Source organism: Corylus avellana, chromosome ca2 (genome assembly GCF_901000735.1).
Source record: "Corylus avellana chromosome ca2, CavTom2PMs-1.0".
Lineage (NCBI taxonomy): Eukaryota > Viridiplantae > Streptophyta > Magnoliopsida > Fagales > Betulaceae > Corylus > Corylus avellana.
Genome location: NC_081542.1, coordinates 5,411,027 through 5,435,373, shown reverse-complemented (window position 1 = coordinate 5,435,373; position 24,347 = coordinate 5,411,027). Strand labels below are relative to the sequence as shown.

Sequence of the window (24,347 nt, the reverse complement as noted above, 5' to 3'; positions counted from 1 at the left end):
ATTACTCACTTTATGTAAACTATTTATCTTTTCAATATATGACCAGGATGTTTCATGAACTAATAACCCAGAAAAGAATGCTGCTCAAACCAATAGAGAAAAATCAAGCATGGTGATACTGCACAACAATAATGAATAGTATAGAATCGAAAAGAGAGAGATTAAGAGAGAGTAGAGATACAGATTTACGTGGTTCAGTAAAGTGCTTACGTCCACAGAGAGGCAGCTATATTTTTACTCTTAATGATTCAGGGTTACATCATAACACACACACACACACACACACACACACATATATATATATATATATATATATATATAGGAAAAAACCCTAAATTCTACTTATACGGACATATTAAGAAAATTCCCAAAATACTCCAGCTCCTCCGCTCCTATCTTTTACTGGTGTTAATATGAGACAGCAATTCTAACAAGGCAGATTTCAACGACCCTTCCCTAAGGCCCAAATGAAGTCGTCTCAAGTCATTTATTAGTAGATGAGTTATTTTGCTGTCAGCAATCCTCTTCTAAATGTCAGATGTCCTCCATTTGCCCACACAGCCATTTGGAAGCAGTGGTTCATTTCATCTTTCATCTTTAATCCTCTGTACAGGCCACGGCTCTATCAATTGTACTAAAGTACTAAAGCCCCTATGATTCTTAAATGGCTGTTTGCATCAGTTGTTGCTTAATAGTAAACGTTGTTTCGAAAAGTCTCCCACGATGCCTTGTCTAAAGATATGACACAAAATTTAAGAATTACAACTGGCTGTGGTTTTTCGCCCTGTCTCCATACTTGTTTATGTTGCTATCTACCATTCTCGATCATTGACTATAAGATCAATGTCTTTTTCAGTTATGGTGCACACCTCTTTTCTATGTTAAATTACCAACGGAGACCCCCTCCCTCCCTGTTATCCTTTCTGTTGCTCAGAAGAAGAAAAACAATTAACAAAGACAGGAATAGGATTTTTCTTCATTTCACAATTAAGATTTTTTTTTTGTTACATTTAATGCGTACAAGATGGACCCACATTTAGGTATCGGCTTGGGGGCGATACCTAAATGTCTTCCCCCCCCCCCCGGCAAAAGTTGATACTTTTTTTAGAAGAGTAAATTTTTGATGCAAACATCCCTCCGAAGCTTGTTTACCAAATAATAGGTAAACATGTAAATAACGAGTAATGCTAGGGACCATTCGTTTTATCATCACAAAGATGATGTAACTTTTAAAATTACTATTGAATAAGTTGTTGCAGTATTTGAATTTCTCTTAACTTGATCTGAATGGTTGACTATAGATATGTCTCTAACACGCCTCCTCAAACTCACCATAGGGGGTAACGTTGTGAAGTACAATGAAGTGTGACAATGAGATTGGCTTTGTGAATACGTAAGCCAATTGATCTTTGCTCAATAGGAACCGGATGTCAATTGATTTTCTTACCACCATATTATGAACAAAATGGAAGTCAATTTTAACATGTTTTGTCGGGACGTGAAACGCTTGATTGGAAGAGATGTATGTCGCGCCAATATTATCTCACCACAAGATAGGAGGCTGAGAACGTAGTTAACCAAGTTTAAATAACAAGTAATTTATGCTGTGCAAGAGCTTTGTACTCTGCTTCTGTACTAGAACGGGCTACTGTGTCTGATTTCCAGCAACTCCTAGAAATTAGATTCTATACACAAAAATTCGGGTTCTGCCTTAGCTAACTGTGTATATGATACCATGTTTTCTAAAAAATTTAAACAACTCGGTAACATATTCACCATTTGACATACGTAAAATCTAATCTGAACCATAAAATACATCATCTTCATTTCTGATCTAGACAAAAATGGAAGTTAAAAGTATTGTTTCATTTTTCCACGAGGCTTGAGCAGGTGGCATAGACATGCCCACCTTTATCAGATAACATTTCGAATACATGTAACTGGGAAAGAATATTAGAAAAAGGTATTAACATTAGTTTTTAGTTTCCCTTTTAACTATTTGTTGGTCTTTAATTATAATTTATGGTCGGTGAAGTATTATCATGGGGTTGAGCTTCTAGAATTCTCTTCTCAACTAAAACGATGGGCGCATGTGGTTTGGGGTTCAAGCAAGAGATCTTCCATTTTTGTGTTAAGTTGGCCTAATTGGATTCAAATGGAAGCCTAAGTCAAAAATGAAAACTAGTTTTTTTTTTTTAATCTGAAAATTCATAAATTTGTCAGTATAATTGGGGCCAAGTGAATAGTGTTTGTGAAATTACATGATCTATTTCTAATTGACAACCATTTATTTTAATTTGGGTTAAGTTTCATTACCACAAAGAAGAGTAATGTTAAATACTATATCTTTATTTTACTTATATCCCAGTAGGTTGATGTGGCAGCGCCCGTCAACCCTTGAATTTCTCTTTTCTTCTTCTTCATATATATATATATATTTTTCCTAACAATAGCTAATTCAAAGGCTGATGGACATTGCTACCTCAACACTGTAGGATGGGGTGAGATGATGTCGTAGTATGTAGCATTACTCTAACATAAATCACATTTATCGAGCATCCAAATTAATCCCACTGAATTTCCTTTTATTATAAGGAAAATTATTTATTTAGTATCTACGTTTACAATTGTACTAAACTTATTTCTACAATATCAAAAGTAATTTAAAGATTCTTAAATAAGCCATCTATCCAAAATGGTCTCTACGGTTTGTTTGATAGAAAACGTTAAATGCATATGTGGATCCACGTCACAACCAATCGTTGATTGACATGTGATATAACTGATGATTTTATCTATTGGTTTTTATTTTTCAAACCACCGACGATACGAATCATTTTAAACAAATGGCTTCCTCTAAAAATCATAAAGGTACTTTTATGCCCCAAACCATCAATTTGATACAACTACATACCTTCAAACGAAATAAGCAATTTTCTCTTGTTACAAACAAAATCACATAGCCACAAAATTGAAAACCAATTGCATGATCTCACCCTAAAATAATCTTTATTAATACCCCAAGATCTGAGCTATGTGGTTAAATGTCAATCAATATATATTATACACGTTTTAGACAAGTGGGAAAGGCCAAGCTTCAAAGCTACTAACTTTCAAATTCAGCATTTTTTTTGGGCATATACTCTAGGTTACAAATGACTTTTTCTTCCCAAATTTGATACTAGTCCTGTTCCAACCCCACAGACCAATTGCAAGTCGGACTAGTCACTAAGAGCCAAAGTGAACCTCCATTCTTAAAAAATTCCCTAATAAAATTTTCAAGACACGCTTTGAAAAGACCAATCGCAAGTCGGACTAGTCACTAAGAGCCAAAGTGAACCTCCATTCTTAAAAAATTCCCTAATAAAATTTTCAAGACACGCTTTGAAAAGACCAATCGCAAGTCGGACTAGTCACTAAGAGCCAAAGTGAACCTCCATTCTTAAAAAATTCCCTAATAAAATTTTCAAGACACGCTTTGAAAAGTCAACCCTAGGTTGGTGACAAAGGTAGTAATAATACTAGGATTCTCACATAAATTTGGACCATTAAAAAGCTTATGCTATAGTTTTTTTTTTAACAACACTTAGCCAAAAAAAAAAAGACCAACTAATAAGCAAACAGATGGACATAGATTTTTAGTAATTTCATTGTTCGAATTAGTATGGGGCTAACTTGTTCAAACGAATTTTAAATTGTTCTGCCACCAATTTAAACAAGTTCAAACTCTTTTTTAATAGGTAAGGTCGAACATGAAGAATATTTAATTTACATGGAGAGTGATTTGATAGAATCAAAGTTCGATTCTAGAATTTTTGGCTCTGATACTACGTTAAATCACTATTTTTCGCATAAGCTTAAACTGATAGGAAGAGGTAAATTTAATCACTTAATTATGACTTTAACAATCTAAACATTAAATTGGCGGGATTCCAATCCCAAAAAGACCAAGTATTATAAGAAAAGCCATGGAAAGGTGGAGTGTGAACAAGTGAGCTTCTTGGTCCTTAATTAGTCAATGCCATGTTGCATATTCTTGTAAGTTTCTATTAGTCAAGAGTCCGTATTGCATATTCATTATCCCTGTTAGTATAGCCAGCTTTGCTCTCCCATTCCTCACACCGACTTCCTCAAAGCTTCCCTATATTCTCTCTGCTTCTCTCCCGAAGCAAGAGATGTTCCAGCCCACAGATCTGAGCCTGTCTCCATTGAAGTCGCTGGCAGGACCTGGAGTTAGGCCAATCTTGACCATCAAAGATACAATCAATGGTCGAGATCGCTTTGCATCAGTCCACAACAGACCCATATTTTCCACCGTGAAATGTCATGGTGTTTCCAGCATGACTGGTTTGGCGCGAACTCGGCCGCGAATTATCACTTCAATGGCAGAAATGGGCAGAACTCCGCCACGAGGAGTTCCGGCGGCCAAAGGAGCCAGATCCTCCTTCACGGCGGAAACCGAGAACAGAGCGACCAAGATCAAAGGGACTGTCGTGCTGATGAAGAAGAATGTTTTGGACTTCAATGACCTTCATGCATCGGTTCTTGATCGTGTGCATGAGTTGTTGGGCAGAAGGGTGTCTCTGCAGCTCATTAGTGCTGATAATTGTGAGCCCGGTGAGTTTGTTTTTGCTACTTTTTCTTCATTATTTACTGCTCTCTGTTTCTTCACCATGGAAATGATAGGCATGCCATGTTGGAATCAAATGTATATATGCATAAAGCAAAAAAGAAGGTAAATTATTGATGAAAACAATGCTGGTTTAAACAAATTAGTGATGAAAATCAGGTCATTTATGATCCCAAACAAGCTTTTTGGTATATCACAGACTTTATAAAGTAGGCCCCATGAAACACCCAGAATGATTTGTTGGTGTGCCAGCAATTGTCACAGAAAGTGGAATCGACTTTTTCTTCTTCTTTCTCTTCTTTTTTTTATTTTTTTTTTTTTTTTTTATTTTTTTTTAATTTTTAATTTTTAATTTTTAAATTTTTTTTTTTTTTATCTTTCTTGGATGGGAATGATGAAGAGTTTTTTGTTTTGTTTTTATCTTTCTTGGATGGGAATGATGAAGAGTTCATGAGTTTCAAGTGAGACTGAACAGCCAGGGGGGAGGCTTTACTCTCAACAAAGAGTCAATGCCTGAAACTCCCAGTCAATGAGCTATTTCTCGTGGCCTTTAGAATTTCTCTATAGTTTTTTTGTTTTATATATTTATATATATAGGCTTATCTAATCAACTTCTAATGGTGAGCCAGCATCGTCTAAAACCCAGAGGCGTATGAAGACCAAAGAAGAAAAAATTGAACCGTTCACGTTTAGACTAAGACTTAACGACAGTGACACTGACATGGACCCACCATGGCATTCAATATTCATTAACAATTTTAAACACAACCGACAAATATGATAAAAATTTAATATTAAATTAGCCGGTTAAAAGTTAAGGGATTTGATCCATTTAACTAAATGAATCGAATCGACAATATTTTAGATGACTCGTAAATCTGGCATAAACCGAATTCAAAATTAGCGAGAAATGGTTAAGAGGTCTAATTCATTTAAGTTGATGAATCTAAAAGTTTAATACGATAGGATTGAAATGAGATGAATTGTTGGCTTGGAGTTCAAACTCATGACTTATGTTATTAATATCATGTTAGATTTGTTGTGAATTTAATAATTTAATTAATTAAATGGGTTTGGTGATTTATGAGCTTCATGAATACGACGAAACTAATTTTAAATTGGATTTGTTTATTAGAAAATGGGTCGCAGGCAAAAGTTGGAGAGCCAGCACATTTGGAAGATTGGATTACAACAATCACCCCATTGACAGCAGGGGAGTCAGCATTCAAGGTAACCTTCGATTGGGACCATAAAATAGGAGTTCCGGGGGCATTTACAATAAGAAATAATCATCACAGTGAGTTCTACCTCAAGAGTGTCACGCTTGAAGATGTTCCAGGACATGGCCGGATCCTCTTCGTTTGCAACTCCTGGGTTTACCCTGCTGACAAATATAAGAAAGATCGCGTTTTCTTCACCAACAAGGTATTTGCTTTTGTATGCAGCAAGTGAAATTGCTCAAAGTTATCAGAAATGAAAAAACATCATATTTGTATATATATATTATGTTTCTGCAGACATATCTTCCAAGTGAAACGCCATTGCCGCTGCTCAAGTACAGAAGAGAAGAGCTAGTGAGCTTGAGAGGAAATGGGAAGGGAGAGCTCCAAGAATGGGACAGAGTGTATGACTATGCTTACTACAATGATTTGGGAAATCCTTGCAGGGGTCCAGAATATGAACGCCCAGTTCTTGGAGGGTCTAGTGACTACCCTTATCCTCGCAGGGGAAGAACTGGTCGACCACCAACAAGGATAGGTCAGACATTTGAATTTATTCCTGTCACTTCCTCAAGTTAATGTTTGTTAGCGTTCGGGATGATGTAGCAGTGAAAAACAATCTTAATTTTTATATTTTTTATAAATGCTGATACAATAGCTGATTTTCACTACCACGTCTTCAAATTGTACGACAGTCGTATATAAGGACAGAGCCAAAAAGGGTAGGGGCCGGCGATCAAAAAATTTTACTGCTAGGGGCCACTATCCTATAATTTTTATTTATTTTTCTTAAGATTTGAGGCGGGGCATGGCCCATGCCAGTCTCCCTCCCTCCGTCCTTAGTCATAATACTAAATAATATTACTTTTGCCAGAAACATATCACAGATACAATATCTCGGAAGAGTAATGTTACTTTTCACATTCATTTCAAACTAGTTGACATTACGTGTTTTAAGAGGCTTTCATTTTTGGCCATATCAGCAGCATAAAACATCTCATGTTAGCCCATGTAAAAGCATTACTCATCTCGGAAATAATTAGCTTTTGTTATTCTTTTCTCTCTTTTGTGTGTTGGGAGGGCAGTTCATGCAAGAAAAATGATATAGAATGTAGTCATTTTAGAGTTATTTACAATCATGAATCATTTGGGAATCAATCCAATTAACATATTATTAATGATGAATCAGATTTTAATGTGTTATTTCAACTCATTGATAGAGTAAGAGAGAGCATAATGTTTTTATCCATAAGATTCTTTTGTTAATATCTCAACAGATCCTAACACTGAGAGCAAGCTGAACCCTCTTGAGATCCTAAAAGTTTATGTCCCAAGAGATGAAAGATTTGATCACTTGAAGATGTCAGACGTCGTTGCTTATGCACTGAAAATCATAGTTCAATTCCTCAGACCTGAGCTAGAAGCTCCATTTAACAGCACCCCTAATGACTTTGACAGCTTAGAAGATGTACTCAAGCTCTATGATGGAGGAATCGAGCTGCCCAAGGGTTTACTTGAGAATATTAGGGAAACCATCCCTTTAGAGACGCTCAAGGAAATCTTCAGAACCGATGGTCAAACGCTCCTTAAATTCCCAGTGCCTCAAGTGATTAAAGGTAATGGATATATTTGCAACTTGTATAGCAGATAACATTGCAGATATTGAGATGTTTTTTTCTTTGTCTACTATTTTCTCTTGGTTGAATTTGATTTTTGTGATGGTTTGGAGCAGATAATAGGTCTGCTTGGAGGACTGATGAAGAATTTGCAAGAGAAATGCTGGCTGGAGTAGACCCTGTCATCATTCGTCGTCTCCAGGTAAACTTAACTGCTGCAATTCTTTGAAAAGAAAACAAGATTTAAATTGGAAGAAGTTTGAAATCCTTATTTTGGATGTGAAAGCATCTTCTCAAATCTAAACATAATCCTTTCTCTACAGGAATTCCCTCCATCGAGCCAGCTAGATAGTAAAGTATATGGTCATCAAAAAAGTTTAATAACCAAGGAGCACATAGAAAAGTACTTAAATGGGGCCACCATCGATGAGGTAATGTTACTGAATTATTTCACAATAGCCTGCAGTTATTCTGCAGCTAATAAACCATATTAACACAAATCAAATTGGTTTAATAGGCAATCAAGAACAACAAGCTATTCATATTAGATCACCATGATGCACTCATGCCATACCTGAGGAGGATAAACCAGACTTCCACAAAGACTTATGCCAGCAGGACTATCCTTTTCTTGAAAGAAGATGGGACTTTGAAGCCATTGGCGATTGAGTTAAGCTTGCCAAATCCAAAGGGAGACCAATTTGAAGCCAATAGGAAAGTATACACCCCAGCTGAAGAAGGTGCCGAAAATTGCATTTGGCAGCTGGCTAAAGCTTATGTGGCTGTAAATGACTCTGGCTATCATCAGCTCGTCAGCCACTGGTATGATTCTGTCAAAAGAAAGTTTAGCAAATGACACCGTCGATTAAAATATTAATTAAATAATTAAATTTATCTTTTCCTGTCAACTTAAACTTTAGGAATAACTGATGATTTAACATGATATTAGAGTCAGCTTAAGTTTTTGAGATAAGTGATATTTAACACGGTCCATATTTTGAAATGCGTTCATTTTGATCACAGGTTACATACCCATGCAGCGATTGAGCCGTTTGTGATAGCGACCAATAGGCAGTTGAGCGTGCTTCACCCAATTCATAAGCTCTTGCATCCTCACTTCCGTGACACCATGAATATAAATGCATTGGCCAGGCAGATCCTCGTCAATGCTGGTGGTTCCCTGGAGTGGACAGTATTTCCAAGAAAGTACTCCATGGAGATGTCATCAGTAGCTTATAAGAACTGGGTTTTTCCTGAGCAGGCACTCCCTGCTGATCTCATCAAGAGGTAAATCCTAATGGTTTATTATTATTGAAAAAAATTAACTCAAGAAACAGAAATGCTTTCTCAACCAATCAATCATTGAAGCCACTATCAACAAAACTAGTCCCTAGCCAAATTATGCACTATACTGCATAATGTTTAGAAAAGGTTGAGCAAATAAGGAATGAGGATTTTGGTAAATATTGCTGAAAGTGCCTAAATCATGCTATATCACCACTTACCAAAAGCTTAAAGTGATAGGAATGATAAATTTAAATATTTAATTAATAGTCTAACATGATCATATCTCAATGACATGCTACTCTTTTGCCCTATTCAGAGGAATGGCAGTTAAGGATGCGAATTCCCCACACGGTGTCCGCCTGCTGATAGAGGATTACCCTTATGCTGTTGATGGGCTGGAAATCTGGTCAGCTATAAAACAATGGGTGGAAGACTACTGCTCCTTCTATTACAAGACTGACGAAATGGTTGAAAACGATTCCGAGCTGCAGTCATGGTGGAAGGAACTCAGAGAGGAGGGTCATGGCGACAAGAAAGACGAGCCCTGGTGGCCAAAAATGCAGACTCGTGAAGAGCTGATAGAAACATGCACTACCATCATATGGATTGCTTCTGCCCTCCATGCAGCTATAAACTTTGGACAGTACCCTTATGGAGGCTTCCCCCTAAACCGCCCAGCATTGAGCTTTTACTTCATGCCTGAAGAAGGCACTCCTGACTATATAGAGCTTAAGAATGACCCTGACAAAGCTTACTTAAAAAGATTTAGTTCCCAACTTTTGACCATTCTTGGCATGGCCCTTATAGAAATCTTGTCAATGCACTCATCTGATGAGATTTATCTTGGGAAAAGAGATTCTCCTTATCAGTGGACCTCAGACACAAAACCCTTGGAAGCCTTCAAGAGATTTGGAAAGAAGCTGGCAGAAATTGAGGATAGAATAACAAGCAGGAACAAGGATGAGAAATTACAGAATCGTGTTGGTCCTGTCAAGATGCCATACACTCTGCTCTACCCTTCCAGCAAAGAAGGATTAACTGGCCAGGGCATTCCCAACAGCGTCTCAATCTAAAGCTTTTCTGCATTGTCTTAGCAGCAGATTGCTCAATTCAGTGTCTTTTAGCTTATTCTTCATTTGTAATAAGAAACATTTATATGTTAGAATAAAATGAAAATAGTTCTTCTCTTTTCTTCCTAGCATGTGTAGATCAAGAATGAGAGGGTAATATACCTCCATTGTTGAGGATAAGCTTTTCATCGCGTAACGTCTATCTGATGGATGCTCCAAGTGCAGAAAATAACACTATCGTGTACATTGTTAGCATTTTTTTTTGGGTCGTTAAAGAAATATTAAAATGTATATGAGATTTCCTTTTATTCTTACAAAATTTGACCATTTTGATTAGCAAAAGGCACAAAAAAAAAAAAAAAAAAAAAAAATAGAGGAGAAAAAAAAAAAAAGGCAACAAGAGTGATTACTCCTTTAGCTTATTTATATATACACTTCTTCATCAGAACTTGAAAACTAATTTTCAGAAGCAAGCTAGGGACCACAAACAAATATTATGAAAAGTTCTGTAAAGAATAAAAAATGGGGATGGTACTGTATTCTAGTCTTCTAGAGTACAAAACTACAATTTCATAAAATTATGGGGAGAAAACTGCTATTTGAACATACTCTAGAGTAAAAACTGCAATAGCGTTCCACAGAAGCTTTTTGATTCTTTTAACCGCCCTCTCCGTTGCGCCAAATATATGCACTTTTCATTTCCCTCAAAACCCCTAGTTCAAAACCTTCTTCCTCTTCCCCCTTTCCTATTACATTCCCTGAGACAAATTTCAGGGCATTTCTGTAAATTCTGAGAGAAACTATGGCGGATTCGCAGTCGGACGCGAATTTCTTCAGCGTACGGATCGTCTCCATCGACTACTATATGGCCCCGCCGATCCCAGGCCTCGATATCTGTTATAGTAGCTTCCACGGTACTACTGGAACCCAAAACGATGTTGTATAATTCGGTTTTTGTTATTCGTTGTTTGGGAAAGAAACGATATTTGTAGCAAAACTAACGTGACAATTTGGCTGCGTAGAAGATGATTTTGAATGAGATTTTGTTTCCTTTTCTTTTCCTTAGCTTTCTCGGCAATCAAACGGAGGTTTAGGGTGTGTTTATCAGTTTTTGTTTTTGTTTTTGTTTTTATTTTTTATTTTTTGGCTTTCGCGAAGCGAAAAGCCATGGTTCCGGCTTAGCGAAATGCTAACATTGACTGGAGGTTTTGGTTTTCTCAGGCGCTAAACAAAGTAACCTATGAAATTTTTTAGTTAAATTTTTAGCTTTTCGTTTTCTGGGAAACTAGACACAGGGTTGGTAATTATGTCAGGCAAATTCCATTCATAGAAATTAATCATACAGAATTTGTGTAATAAATGATGTGGAGTGCAGAATGCATAGATATGTTATTTTGTATTATTTTTTGTTGTTAGGCTTACACTATCTATAAATTCGCTTCGGTAATTTGATTCTTGAATTTTTGAAGGTGGGAAGGTGAATGAGGTTCCTGTTATAAGAATATATGGATCTACACCGGCTGGTCAGAAGACTTGCTTGCACGTTCATCGAGTAATATCATTGCTCTGTTTGATTTGTACGAAGAAGTTCTGGGTTTTTCTTTAGTTAATGTTATGAAAAAGCTTCGATCAGCTCATATGCAATACTCGAAATAGACATATCAAAACCTATGTAGTTACAAGGAGCTTCCCAGAATAATTCTGTGCTAGTAGCTTGGTTATGTGGAGAAAAGAAGATAAAAGAAAGGAATTTTATTTTCCTCTTCTTTTATGTTCCTTAGTGGTGAATCGAGCATAGTGCCAAGTAAACTTTACTTATATCAAGCATTTATAATTTGTAACTTGAATAAATGTCTATGAAAGGAATAGAGAATGCATGTTATGTAAAGCAGGGAATTAAATATGGTAAATGTTAGTACTCTGTTATGCCAAAAAAACCTAGTGAATCTTTCTTTCTCTAATAGTAATCACGTTACTGGACTAAATTGTCCATATTGTTTCTTGTAGGTTTTACCCTATTTATATGTGCCGTGCACAGATATCTCGCTTCAATCGGACAAAGATGGTACATGATATTTCTGTAACTAAGCCAATGGCAAAATATTACATTATGTTGCCAATCCTAATTAGTCATGATTAAGGTTTTCTTAGGCTGATACTGTGTTTTCTATTTTTCTTTTTAGTTTTATTTTGGATGTAGTGTCTTTTTTAGTCCCGATGTGAAATTTGGTCTACCTATATGCTAGATTGATCATTTCTGTAAACAACTTACAGTTTTGACTTCTTTTTTTTTTTTTTTTTTTTTTTTTTTTTTTTTTTTTTTTTTTTTTTAAATTTATTTATGTTAAGGTATGCTGTGGTTTTTGCTGTCTGGTTTTCTGCTCTATCTATTCTATAAACAGGATTCATATTTTGAATTGCAGAATTAATCCTTTTTCTTGTTCAATTGCATAGGCGATGCATACACAAATGCTGTATCTTTCGCCCTTGAGAAAGCTTTAAAGGTATGCTTGGTTGAAACAGGTTATGTTCTGACCTTGCTTGCTATTAGGTGTCTGGCAGTTGTCCTTTGGATTTATAATCCTGCTAATATCATGTCAATTTACTTTGATTTGAACTCTTATAGCTTAAAGGTAATGCTGGTTCAAAGCGACTACATGTGCATGGTTGCAGCATTGTGCGGGCAAGGAAATTTTATGGTTACCATTCATCTGAAGAGCTTTTTGTGAAGATATATCTGTATCCAAATTATATCCCATCTCATATAGTTCTCTATACACATGTAAATAGTCCTGAAGTATGTTTATTGAACACCTTGACAAAGTATAGCTATTATCCACATGATGTCTCACGTGCTGCCAATCTTCTTTTGGTACGCCTCTTGAACCTCTGACTGATGCTCAGTTGTTTGGATCTTTTTGTTCATATTTTTTTCATAAACTACTTTACATATGTTTGATCACATAGTGGAGCTTTTTTCATTTGCGGCTGCTATATTTGGCTTACCTTGTTTGGCTAATGTATTGTGGCATTAACCTCCTACTACTTTATTATATTTATACTTGTAGAGTGGTGCAGTTCTTGATAAAAGTTTGCAGCCCCATGAATCACATATTCCCTTTATTCTCCAGTTTCTGGTAAATATTTCTCTACATTTAAATCATTGAATTGGATATATATATATATATATATATATATATATATTTTATTCTAAGAATTAAACATGATAGTGTGGTTCCCAAAGGAATTACTGTTTGATAGGACACTTAGACAATATGGGTACTTTATACTTATTAAAAAAAAAAAAGGGTAGTTTATGATGAGAAATAGCATAATCATCCGCTAGGCAATTGGCATTAGCTTTGGGTGGGTTGGGAACATGTTCACACTTGAATCCCACCAACTTTGTGCACCTATGACACATGTATGAGGTGGGTCCCATTGTGATGCGTGTGGCAGACTCACAATTGAGTTGCTCATTTCTCATGGAATGTTCAAACACTTAAATTCATTTACCATTTTTCTTCTTTTGTGTTTGCCTTTATGTCATTCAAGATCTAAGCTTTTCTTTTTGCTAGATTGACTATAACTTGTACGGAATGGGCCATATGCATTTATCAAAGATGAAGTTCCGCCATCCAGTACCCGATGCTTTCTCACTGAGGAAATGTGATCATAATGGTTAGTGTAGACAGCATATTAGTTGACTTACATGCCTACTGATTTCCAGATTATCTTTTATTTTCTTTTGCCAAATGCTTATGGGATAAGCATAAATGTGTCTCTGATGTCCATAATCATTGCTTTTTAATGAGGTGTGAATCTTAACATTAGGAAGACCCAAGTTGTGATGCATCTTTATGTTCACCAATATGGATATCTTCAACAATTCCAGCTGATTGGATGTGGCAATTTCCTAGTGAATTTGAGGCTTCATCAGATCAGGGCATTCCTTTCATTAAACGTCAAAGTGTTTGTGAACTTGAGGGGGATGCTTCTATAGATGGTCTGTTTGATATCAAGTTATATCACTTTTTTTTTTTCCATCTCTTCCTCTTCATGTCATGGTAGAATTGTTCTTTATTTGGTTTTTGCAGAGATTCTTAATCAGCAGTTTAAAATTTATTCATCTCTTTCACAAACCCATTCAGATGTGAAAATGGTCCAGTCACTTATACCAATTTGGGAGGTCTGTTTTAGTCACATAAATTTGCTGTTTTTTTTTTATGTATTTGTTGTCATTTGGTATTCTTTGGTTGTTCATTTGGTGAACTTTTGTGTTTTAGGAAGAGTATGAAAGGACTGGAACACGTGAGGTGGCAATGCCTCCTGATCCTGGCAAACCACTTCAACAAGATGTTCTTAGAACTCTATCACTGGGTCTTGAATTTGAGAACAAACTTATTGAATTGTGTGGTGACGCAATAACATCATCAACTGTTGAGGGAAATTTGGTTGGACTTGGACATGTTAACACTGACAATATAGAAGTAGAAGCTTTGAAGTGTTCTAAAGAAACAGAAAAAGTTGGATCTTTGTCACCACAAGGTTCAATATGTGAAAAAGAAGATGGTACCAAATCTATTGAAGGGTGGGATATTAGTCCTAAACCATTGTCTACTAATGAAATGCGATCCTCGGCAACTACTGAAACACTAGATCCAAAGGTAATTTATCATGATTTGAACTTCCTTTTCATCTAATAAAATTATTTTATTTATTGAAAAATGTAGTTGCTCATGATTTTGCATGTCTATCCTCCTGGATGTTGGGGCCTTTTAACTTTTAAGCATAACTTTTCTTTTGACCAAGTGACTTGATTCGAGGGCCTGGGCTATTTTAGTTTATATGGACACAAGCAGCAATAAGAGTTTTGAATGCCTTTTGTTTTCTTCTTAAGTGTTTATTTACCTCTCTCTCTGTCTCTCTGTTTTTAGACTGAGATGATATTCAGAATCCATGTAGTTGTACAACAATGTTATTTGTTCGGGTATTGAAATAATATAATTAGTTACTGGATTTCTCTCCATGCATTCTTAAAATCCATGTGTTTTCCAGGCTGCAGATAAGGAAGCCCTTGGTCTTCTAAGGTGGCTTGCTACTTCTCAGGCTGCCGAAGATATAAACTCTGATGATGAACTTGTTTGTGAGACTGTTCTGAGTCCTTTGTTGCCTTCAACAACCATTGATAAGGTGCTGGAGAAAGCAACTATGGATTATGAGAGCGAGTCTCAAAAAGAGTGTCAAGACATTCTTGATTCAATTGATGACTTGATTGACTTTGAGGGTCTGAAGGAAAGAGCTTTACATCCTTCTGATCGGAATCATTCTCCTCTAACTTCATCAGAGAACATGATTCCACAAGTGGATGGCTCTGGGGATGAACTGTTCTCAACTCCTTGTGCTGGATCAACTGGAAACTCATCTGGAACGGAGATGAGGGCTGAACTTGAAGGGTCTTTGGAATGCCACACACTGCAGGATGTTGGTGGAAGGTTCACCAGTAAGCATAAAAGAAAGCAATCTGTATGGGGCTCTTTACCGTTTTCCACGACAAAAAAGGTGAATAATGACTTGGAACCTGTTGGTTTCCACAAAATTGATTCCTGTGTCCATGAAACTAAAGCTCCTGAAGATACAAGTTGCTTGGCTATTAATGAAGCGGGAAGTTATGCTGCTGATTTTATGAAAAATTCAGGTACAGATGTTCGTGATTTAAAGGAATCAAGTCGTTTGGTTGGATGCTCTGTGCGGGATTTGATGAGGAGAAAGCGAAGCTACCGAGTTGAACCACCTGACTGTGGGTCTCATAGGGATAAAAGGGTTCTTTTGGAAGGGGAGCGAAGAGATGGCATAATTCTCTTCCCTAGACAATTAAATGACGAGCTTGAAGTTGAGTCTCTCAACTTGAAGCAATCTCTTACAGGCCAACAGACAGATTTCCATAAAGCTTGTGAGGCTAATGTGACACCTTTGGATTGTTCCGTCTATGGTAAACACCCTCTTTTTTCCAGCAGTGACAGCTTGTCGCAACATAGCAAGTTGAAAGATGGAAATTTTGGTTCTCATGAAAAAGTTGCTGTTGAGGTCGGCATAGTAGCTACCACTGGACCAGTGGATTTCACAGTAAAAGGCGCATCTCAAGTGCATACTATACCACGGGTTTGTAAGCCCAACAATGTAGATTCTGCAGCTTCCATGGGCCATTGTGAAATTTGCAATGATAAAGAGTCTGACTTGGGTGCAACGGCCATGACTAATGAGAGATTTCCGCTAAAAGATGCTGCTGCTTCAAGCTGTTTGCGAACTGGTCTGATTGAATGTAAAGTATCTCGTGCACATTGTTCTATCTATGAAAGTGGCCATAAAGATGAATCGTCTCTGGCCCGTGTACATAATAAATCTTATGAGAGTGTTCTAGGCACAAACACCACAACTGATTCAATGGGTTTACTAAATGAGAATTGTGGTGGTGGAGAACAGGGAAGGGATTTTGTTTTTTCTGGGCTTGGCAACTCAGAGTCCATAGTTGTCAACACACAGGTGAAATGTACCAAACTAATTGGCATGACCTTCTCCAAGAAACCCCCTATTGCAGACTGGGCAGATGGGACATCTGAAAATGCTTCTTTTCCACCTACCTCTGATCCAGAGGAAAATTATGAGGGAACATCAGGTTGCATTTCTGGTTTACTCCATGGCATGCAATTTCTTTTTTCCTTTTCTTTTTTTCAACTTCTCTTTTGGCTTAGAACAAGCTCCATTTGTGCTGAATTCATGTTGCAGTTTATGATTTAGATAATAATTCATTTTGTTACTCAAAAAAGTACTTATTATTTTCTTCTTTTTCATTTTTTCTTCTCCTGTTTTTGGTTAGGTGTTGCATGGGTTGGGGAGGGATATGGAAACTAGGGTGCCAGCATATCAGGGTTTCAAGATGATATTGGTCATAAATTATGTACTTTGCTTTGACTTGGATTGGTACTGCTTATGAGAATATAACTGGATATTGAGAGTATGCATCTCTACGCAATTCAGCCTTGGAAAGTGGAGAACTCTATTTTAAAAAGCTTTATTTGATAAAACTTTAATAATATATAGTACAGTATTGAAATTGAAAAGATTTGTCATATATAACCAGGATATCACAAGAATTAAATCTTGAAGTAGTAAGGAAAATTTAGCATCCAAATTGAAACCCCTAAAAATTCTTGGACAGTGAACATGCGATCTTTGTCAGAGGACAATTTCACCTTTTTACATCCTTAATCCATTATAAACATCATCCAGCCAAATTGAGTCATTATGGTTTCATTTATTTGACAAACTTGTCTGAAGGCTTTGCTTTTTCTAGTCCATTTTATATTTCATGTGTAGGCAATAAATAGTATTTGTTGTTGCTGTCTTAATTAACTTAGAACATTGCTGCCCCTAGGGTTTGTAAAAACCTTTTGGATAAAAATAAGATATTCCACTCTAGGGTGGTTCAGTGTTGTTACAATGAGACAATATTAAGAAGAAAAGGGTAGGCCCAATGAATTTTGCAGAGTTTTATGCTCTTTTTTTTTTTTTTTTTTTTACATTCTTTTTCCTTCATACAATTCCATATATATAGTAGCTTTGTTTGCTATTTTAGATTTTGGGACAGCTCATAATTGGACAGCTAATAAAGGAACAAATCACCCTTTTCTAGAACGTGAACACATCACCTTCTTCTAGAGCATGGACATGTCAGCTCATACACACATTTGCTCTAACAAGTATGCATTCTTGATTATATTTGTCCTTTACATCAACAAAATTGTTGATGAAACAAGTTCAGGTTTCTGTAGGATTTATGTATTCGAGTTTGTGGGTTTCCTCCATATTAGGCACTAATCTCATCTCACATATTACTTTTTCTTTTAAGGGAGAGGCTTGGATGATTTTCTCCCTTTTTTTGAGAGGGACTGTGGAGAAGAGAAAGAAGTACTGGACAAGCATGCTGGAAATAGTGACTCCAATTCTGATCAAGTTGTCATGGGTGTCTCTACTCACTGTCAAAATGACGGCTCCTACTTGTACCTTTTAACACCTGTATATTCACCTCCTTCTGCAGATAGTGTATGTAGATGGCTGTCATGTGAGGATGAAGGTTAGCTGAAAATATTAATTGCATTGACTTCATTATTTATTTATTTACTTTAAATTTATGAAATCTTGCTCTTTGGTTTTGGGCCTTTAGGTGCTTCTGGAGGGAACAATGTAGCATCAGTGGAGCCATTACCATTGAAAGGTAGAACTACTTTAATATTTCTTGGTGGGAAAAATAACACTTGATTTTGGCAATGAGAAACTTCTTATCAATTTTGAACTCTTTGCAGGTTCATCTAGCAGTTTGGTTGGTTCACAAAGTTCTTTGCCTGATGATTATGACAAGGCTTTGCCTGAATCTTGTTCTGTAAGTGAATCCTATTCTTGATCTTTAGTGTTATGAGAACCCCCAGAAAACTAAATGCTGAAAGGAGCCCATTTGGTGATGAGGTGACAACATAATGCAGGGAGGAGGTATTGTGAAAGAAAAAGTATGTGTTGGTTTCGCAGAAGATATATCTCAGATTTCAGGGCCACATGGGAAATCAAGGCCTACCCCGCTTAGTCAAAGTGGATTTCGGGACCCTGCAAGTGTTGGTGGTGGTCAACAATTGACATTGTTAAGTATAGAGGTATTAGTAAATATCAGTCTATATATATATATATTTTTTTTATCAAGTTTGATATTTTTGTAAAACTGAATTTGCATTTTTAATTTTTTTAATAGATATGTTATCTCAAACTTAAATCCCCATGGCTTTGCATATTTCATATTTTTTGTGATTATTATGAAAACTCTTCCATGTTGTTGTCCGAATAAATGTTCATTGTATAATTGTGATATCCATCGCAGTTGAAGGTTGATCTTTGAAGTATGGAGTTCGTACTATCTAATGCTTAGCACTATGATTACACTTTAGTGATTCAGACAATACATCCTGATTATATTTATTTATAGTATAAAATATAGGGCACCATCTTACTGTTGCCAATGTCAGTTCTGTCAATTATTTAATCAATCAATTTGATTTATATGAGGGAGGCTTGTAAAGAAAAGCTTTGGCTTCTGGCCTTTCTCAAGGAATATATTTGTAGATTTCCTTTCCCCTTTAAAGTTGTTTGGTGATGGAATTTCACTACCTCCAATTTTAGACTAGTAGTTGCTATTACATTATGGGTTGTTATCTATATATGAACCAGTTGTTTATTGGTATCTCCGACGTGTAGCTCTGGACTAAGGATTTTTTCAGTACATGAAAAGGAGAAAAAAAAACACTGGTCAAGATCTTGCTCTTTACTCAGAATCGTTTGGATTATATATCCAGAGTGGTAAATCTTGGTATACCGAGACTTTTAACATATTTAAGGAGTAGATTAATGTTCATTCGTTTAATTAAGAATGGTTGCTTTCCACTTTTGCTGCTTTCTATAACCAGATGATAGAATTTTATCTTTGCTTTGCTTTTGGAACAAATGACCTATCAAAGATTTATCTTTAAAGCGTTATGAGTTTTCCTATTTTAATCTTTTATTTTTTATTATTCAAAGTTTTTAAAATTTTCATTGAAAATATTCACTTGTTTAAACGTGGATTTGATGGGTGATAGGTGCAAGCAGAATCAAGAGGAGATCTCAGACCTGATCCTCGAGTTGATGCCATCAATATTATCGCTCTTGCTATTCAAACTGATACTAATTCCATTACTGAAGTTTATGTGCTTTTGTGTAGTAAAACTGAAGCTGATAACAGGTAGGGTTGATAATAATCACATAGAGATGTCATGCAATTTTTCTTTCCACTGCTTGTTTTCTCTATTGAGTGTGACTTGACGAGCTTACTTTTCTAACCGAAAACTTTGTGATTTAGACATTGTTGATGAAGTGTGCATGGGAAAAATCATATTTCTTATGTTCTGTGGTTTGTTTTCTGTTGGGTTTGTGAATGTAGGATGTTGGAAGGTTATAATATTTTGGCTCAAATGCATTTACTCCCCTTGAACTTTCACCCAGCTGCACTAAAAACGCTGAACTAAATTTTTAGTCAGTTTTAGCCACACAAACTTAGAAGAAGATGCAAAGAGACTTTTTTTAACCTTGTGCCCAAATTCATAATGCGGAGTCAGCATGTAATGTCATGGTCACTGAAATGCACTTAAGGGCATTTGGAAGCAACTCTCATTGCCCATGCCCATGAGAAAAGAAACACAAAAGAAAAAAAAAAAAAAAAAAAACTCCATTTTTATGTTGTAAAATGGTGATGAAATCTCTAGCACCAAAACAAAGGCGGATTTGTTTAAGATTGATGCTTCTCTTTATTTTCAAAGCCTGCGCATTGTTTCAGTTTTGAGTCTCCTCTGCCTACTCCTTTTGATGAAGAACACACTGCTAATATTAATTTCTTATGTATCATCCTGCATGGATGTTCCTTGTATAAGATGCGTTATGTTCTTAAATGTAATTGTCCTTGCATGTGCATGTACGTTTGTGATTTTCACTAGTGGTCACTTTTGATTTTCGATGTATTTGATCAATCAGTTAATCTGGAAATTAATTAGTTAGTTAATGTTGTGCACCTGTATTTTGCTGCCTTCTGGAATTGCACGCTTGGTAAGGACTACTTTGTGTTCCATGCCACATCATCATTGGATGCCTTTATTATTTCATCTGTTATGGAGTGTCATTTTTTCTAATTGCTTTTCATGCCCTTCTTCATCTATTTACAGGAGTCTAGATGGAATATCTGGCTGCAAGTTGTTGGTTTTCTCTGAGGAAAAGTACTTATTTAGTCACTTCATGAAGATTGTACGTTCATCTGACCCTGATATATTAATGGGTTGGGACAGTCAAGGTGGTTCTCTTGGGTTTTTGGCAGAAAGGGCTTCACATCTTGGTATAGCTTTACTCGATAACATATCTCGGACACCATCTGAGACCAAGATGGCTGCTGGAGATTTGGATATTCCTGAGAAAGGACTTCGTGATAATATATTAACTGAATCAATTACTGGTTCTATAACAATAGAAGATGCAATAATTGAGGATGAATGGGGACGAACTCATGCCAGTGGTGTTCATGTAGGTGGTAGAATTGTCCTGAATGTATGGCGATTAATGCGTGGTGAAGTGAAGCTTAGTATTTACACAATGGAAGCGGTAGCTGAAGCTGTGCTGAGGCGAAAAATTCCATCATTTCATCACAAATTACTGAAAAAATGGTTTTCTAGGGGATCTGGACGAGGAAGATTTAGATGTATAGAGTATGTGATAGGGAGAGCAAGATTGAACCTTGAGATAATGAACCAACTTGATATGGTAGGGTAACAAACTTTGTCAGTTCTAAGTGTTGCATATAGGTTTGCATGTCACTGCTTTATCCGGCTTTGGGTTTGGGTTTTATTTTGTTTGTGTGTGTGTTTTTTAAAGAAAAGTGGCACTTGCATATGTTAACCAAAGTATTTCTAATATGTTTAGTTCAATTGAAAATCTAAATTATTCTTGGATTTCTTTTCTTCAACTTTATTTTCCTGATTGAATCATCTTGATGGATGTGATTTTGCAGATAAATCGAACTTCAGAACTTGCACGTGTTTTTGGCATAGACTTTTTTTCGGTTCTCTCTCGAGGTTCACAATACCGTGTTGAATCCATGCTTCTGAGATTGGCACATACACAAAATTTTCTTGCTATCTCCCCAGGAAGTCAGCAGGTTGCTTCTCAACCTGCAATGGAGTGCCTACCTCTTGTAATGGAACCAGAGTCTCGTTTTTATGCAGATCCAGTTGTTGTTTTGGATTTTCAGTCTCTCTATCCGTCAATGATAATTGCATACAACCTTTGTTTTTCTACTTGCCTTGGCAAAGTTACACCTTCAAAGGCAAATACACTTGGGGTAAGTTCCTATTCACGAGATCCGTATGTTCTACAGAGAGTGAAAAATGAGATACTGCTCACTCCAAATGGTGTTATGTATGTGTCTCCAAAGGTCCGTACAGGCATACTGCCCCGTTTATTGGAGGAAATATTATCAACTAGAATAATGGTGAAACAAGCAATGAAAAGGTTGCTTCCCTCACAGCAAGTTCTTCACAGGATATTTAATGCAAGGCAGCTTGCTTTGAAGCTGATAGCAAATGTGACATATGGCTATACAGCTGCTGGATTTAGTGGTCGCATGCCTTGTGCAGAGATTGCAGACAGTATTGTTCAATGCGGACGAAGTACTCTCGAAAAGGCAATTTCATTTGTGAATGCACATGATAAGTGGAAAGCTAAAGTTATTTATGGTGATACTGACAGCTTGTTTATCCTCCTCAAGGGACGCACGGTCAAAGAGTCTTTTCGAATAGGTTATGAGATTGCATCTGCAATCACTGCAATGAATCCAAATCCAGTCACTTTGAAAATGGAGAAAGTTTATCATCCATGCTTCCTCCTTACTAAGAAACGCTACGTTGGTTACAGTTATGAGAGCCCAGAACAGACTGAACCTGTATTTGATGCTAAAGGTATTGAGACGGTCCGCAGGGATACATGTGAAGCTGTTGCCAAAATGATGGAGAAGTCGTTGAGACTCTTCTTTGAACATCAGGACATTTCTGAGGTTAAAGCATATTTGCAGCGTCAATGGAGCCGGATTTTATCTGGCAGAGTTTCTCTTAAGGATTTTGTTTTTGCCAAGGAGGTTCGATTGGGCACCTACTCTACAAGGGGCTCTTCACTCCCACCAGCCGCAATTGTTGCCACTAAAGCAATGAAAGCTGATCCCAGGGCAGAACCACGCTATGCAGAGCGGATACCTTATGTTGTAATACATGGAGAACCCGGCGCCCGCCTGATTGATATGGTTGTTGATCCAATGGAACTTTTGGCAATTGATTCCCCCTTCAGATTAAATGATTTATATTACATCAACAAACAAATAATCCCAGCTTTGCAGCGGGTATTCGGACTTGTTGGAGCCAACTTGAACCAGTGGCTTATAGAGATGCCCCGTCCAGTCAGGGAAGCCTTTGCTAAACGCTCCAGCTATGCTCCAAATCCGCACAGAACCAGAATTGATTATTACTATCTCTCTAAACATTGTATACTTTGTGGCGAGTTGGTTCAGGCATCAGCCCATCTATGCAATCAATGCTCGCAAAATGGAATTGCTGCTGCTGCAACAGCTGTGATAGGAAGAACTTCAAAAATGGAGAGAGAGATGCAACACCTTGCTGCCATATGTCAACATTGTGGAGGTGGAAACTGGAGTGTCAAGTGCACTTCGCTAGCATGCTCAGTGTTTTATGAGAGGCGGAAAGTTCAGAAAGAGCTACAAAGTCTTTCTTCTATTGCTGCTGACGAAGGTTTCTACCCAAAATGTATGGTCGAGTGGTTCTGAAGGGACATAAATTTGTTATAAACTGGTTTGTAAAAAATTCATACAAACACATTTAATAAAATGACATGTGTCACGTAACATGTGAGGTTTATTTTTAATAACCTATTTGTCCGTTCTGAAGGGTCAGTTGCTCCAATATGTCACCCTTGAACTATGGAATAGGAAGAAAGGTGGGTGTGTTGTAAGTTGATTTATATGTGTTTTAATGTAATTTAATCATTTGTTGCTGTACAAAAATAATGAAGTTTGAACTACTTTGCTGTTTCATGTTTGTGTCTTCCCTGTGTTGCTCATCAAAAAAAGGAACTATGACAATATCTTGTTGAAATTTCGAAATGATGTAATTCAAAAATGTAAATATGAGGAAGTCGCTCTCTCTCTCTCTCTCTCTCTCTCTCTCTCTCTCGCATGGGCCTCATTAGCCCTACTCTTTTCTTTTGAGCCTTTTCCCAGCATGGCCTCACAAAAACTCAAGGCCCCAAAATGTCTTCATTCTTGTAGCAGCGGACCAAAAGAATTTAAAACCAAAAATTCGATATATATTTTAGCTATAAAATATATATCGAATTTTGTTTCTTGTTAGCAAAATTAAATCTAGGAAAAAGTACATTTTATTCCTTAGGTTGGGGGCAATTTTCAATTCGCCTTCTAATGTTTCAATTTTTGTAATGTACCTCCTTAAACTTTCAATTTTTTACAATTTGACCAATTATATCCCAAATTTTTTATATTACCCATAATTTTATTTTTTATAAAAAGTTTTTTTTTTTCTTTTAATAAAAAAAAAACATTCGAAGTCACTCATTTGGCTATTGGCCATTTTTGCATCCTCAAATTTATTTATTTAAAAAAAAAAAATTTTAGACAATATAAAAATTAAAACAAAATAGCCAATGAAAAATTAAAATACTAAGGCCTCGTTTGGTTCGCGGATTGTCTAGTCCATTGGAAAAGGATTAGCTACCATTGGGATTAGCTACCACTGGGAATAGATTAGCTAGTCCTATTCCTTTGTTTGGTTGTAACGCTGGAATAGACTACCTAATCCTATTCCTTCGTTTGGTACAGTGC

General features: G+C 36.5%; 2 protein-coding genes across 2 annotated transcripts; both read left to right on the top strand.

The window, feature by feature from the left end:
• Positions 1-4,027: 4,027 nt before the first annotated feature.
• On the top strand, positions 4,028-9,941 carry LOC132169987 (probable linoleate 9S-lipoxygenase 5). Its single transcript, XM_059580918.1, has 9 exons — positions 4,028-4,617; positions 5,766-6,055; positions 6,148-6,388; positions 7,128-7,466; positions 7,583-7,668; positions 7,790-7,897; positions 7,984-8,288; positions 8,490-8,753; positions 9,070-9,941. Exons 1-9 carry the CDS (start codon positions 4,176-4,178, stop codon positions 9,824-9,826), a joined length of 2,832 nt encoding a protein of 943 aa, XP_059436901.1. The 5' UTR covers positions 4,028-4,175; the 3' UTR covers positions 9,827-9,941.
• Positions 9,942-10,528: 587 nt separating this feature from the next.
• LOC132173096 (DNA polymerase zeta catalytic subunit) lies at positions 10,529-23,543 on the top strand. The gene is made up of 19 exons (XM_059584671.1): positions 10,529-10,737; positions 11,293-11,375; positions 11,831-11,888; positions 12,278-12,327; positions 12,450-12,562; positions 12,653-12,695; positions 12,892-12,960; positions 13,402-13,504; positions 13,662-13,829; positions 13,921-14,012; positions 14,110-14,490; positions 14,882-16,499; positions 17,733-17,957; positions 18,048-18,098; positions 18,187-18,263; positions 18,364-18,528; positions 19,504-19,646; positions 20,620-21,208; positions 21,456-23,543. Exons 1-19 carry the CDS (start codon positions 10,626-10,628, stop codon positions 23,274-23,276), a joined length of 5,961 nt encoding a protein of 1,986 aa, XP_059440654.1. The 5' UTR covers positions 10,529-10,625; the 3' UTR covers positions 23,277-23,543.
• Positions 23,544-24,347: the final 804 nt, after the last annotated feature.

What these genes read in the sequence shown, in the direction of transcription:
- LOC132169987 (XM_059580918.1), top strand. Translation starts at nt 4,176, where the DNA reads ATGTTCCAGCCCACAGATCTGAGCCTGTCTCCATTGAAGTCGCTGGCA. An exon ending in AGTGCCTCAAGTGATTAAAG is followed by an intron (nt 7,467 to 7,582) that starts GTAATGGATATA and finishes GGTTTGGAGCAG; the next exon opens with ATAATAGGTCTGCTTGGAGG. An exon ending in TCATCATTCGTCGTCTCCAG is followed by an intron (nt 7,669 to 7,789) that starts GTAAACTTAACT and finishes CTTTCTCTACAG; the next exon opens with GAATTCCCTCCATCGAGCCA.
- LOC132173096 (XM_059584671.1), top strand. Translation starts at nt 10,626, where the DNA reads ATGGCGGATTCGCAGTCGGACGCGAATTTCTTCAGCGTACGGATCGTC. An exon ending in GTGCTGCCAATCTTCTTTTG is followed by an intron (nt 12,696 to 12,891) that starts GTACGCCTCTTG and finishes TTATACTTGTAG; the next exon opens with AGTGGTGCAGTTCTTGATAA. An exon ending in GCTGTCATGTGAGGATGAAG is followed by an intron (nt 17,958 to 18,047) that starts GTTAGCTGAAAA and finishes TTGGGCCTTTAG; the next exon opens with GTGCTTCTGGAGGGAACAAT.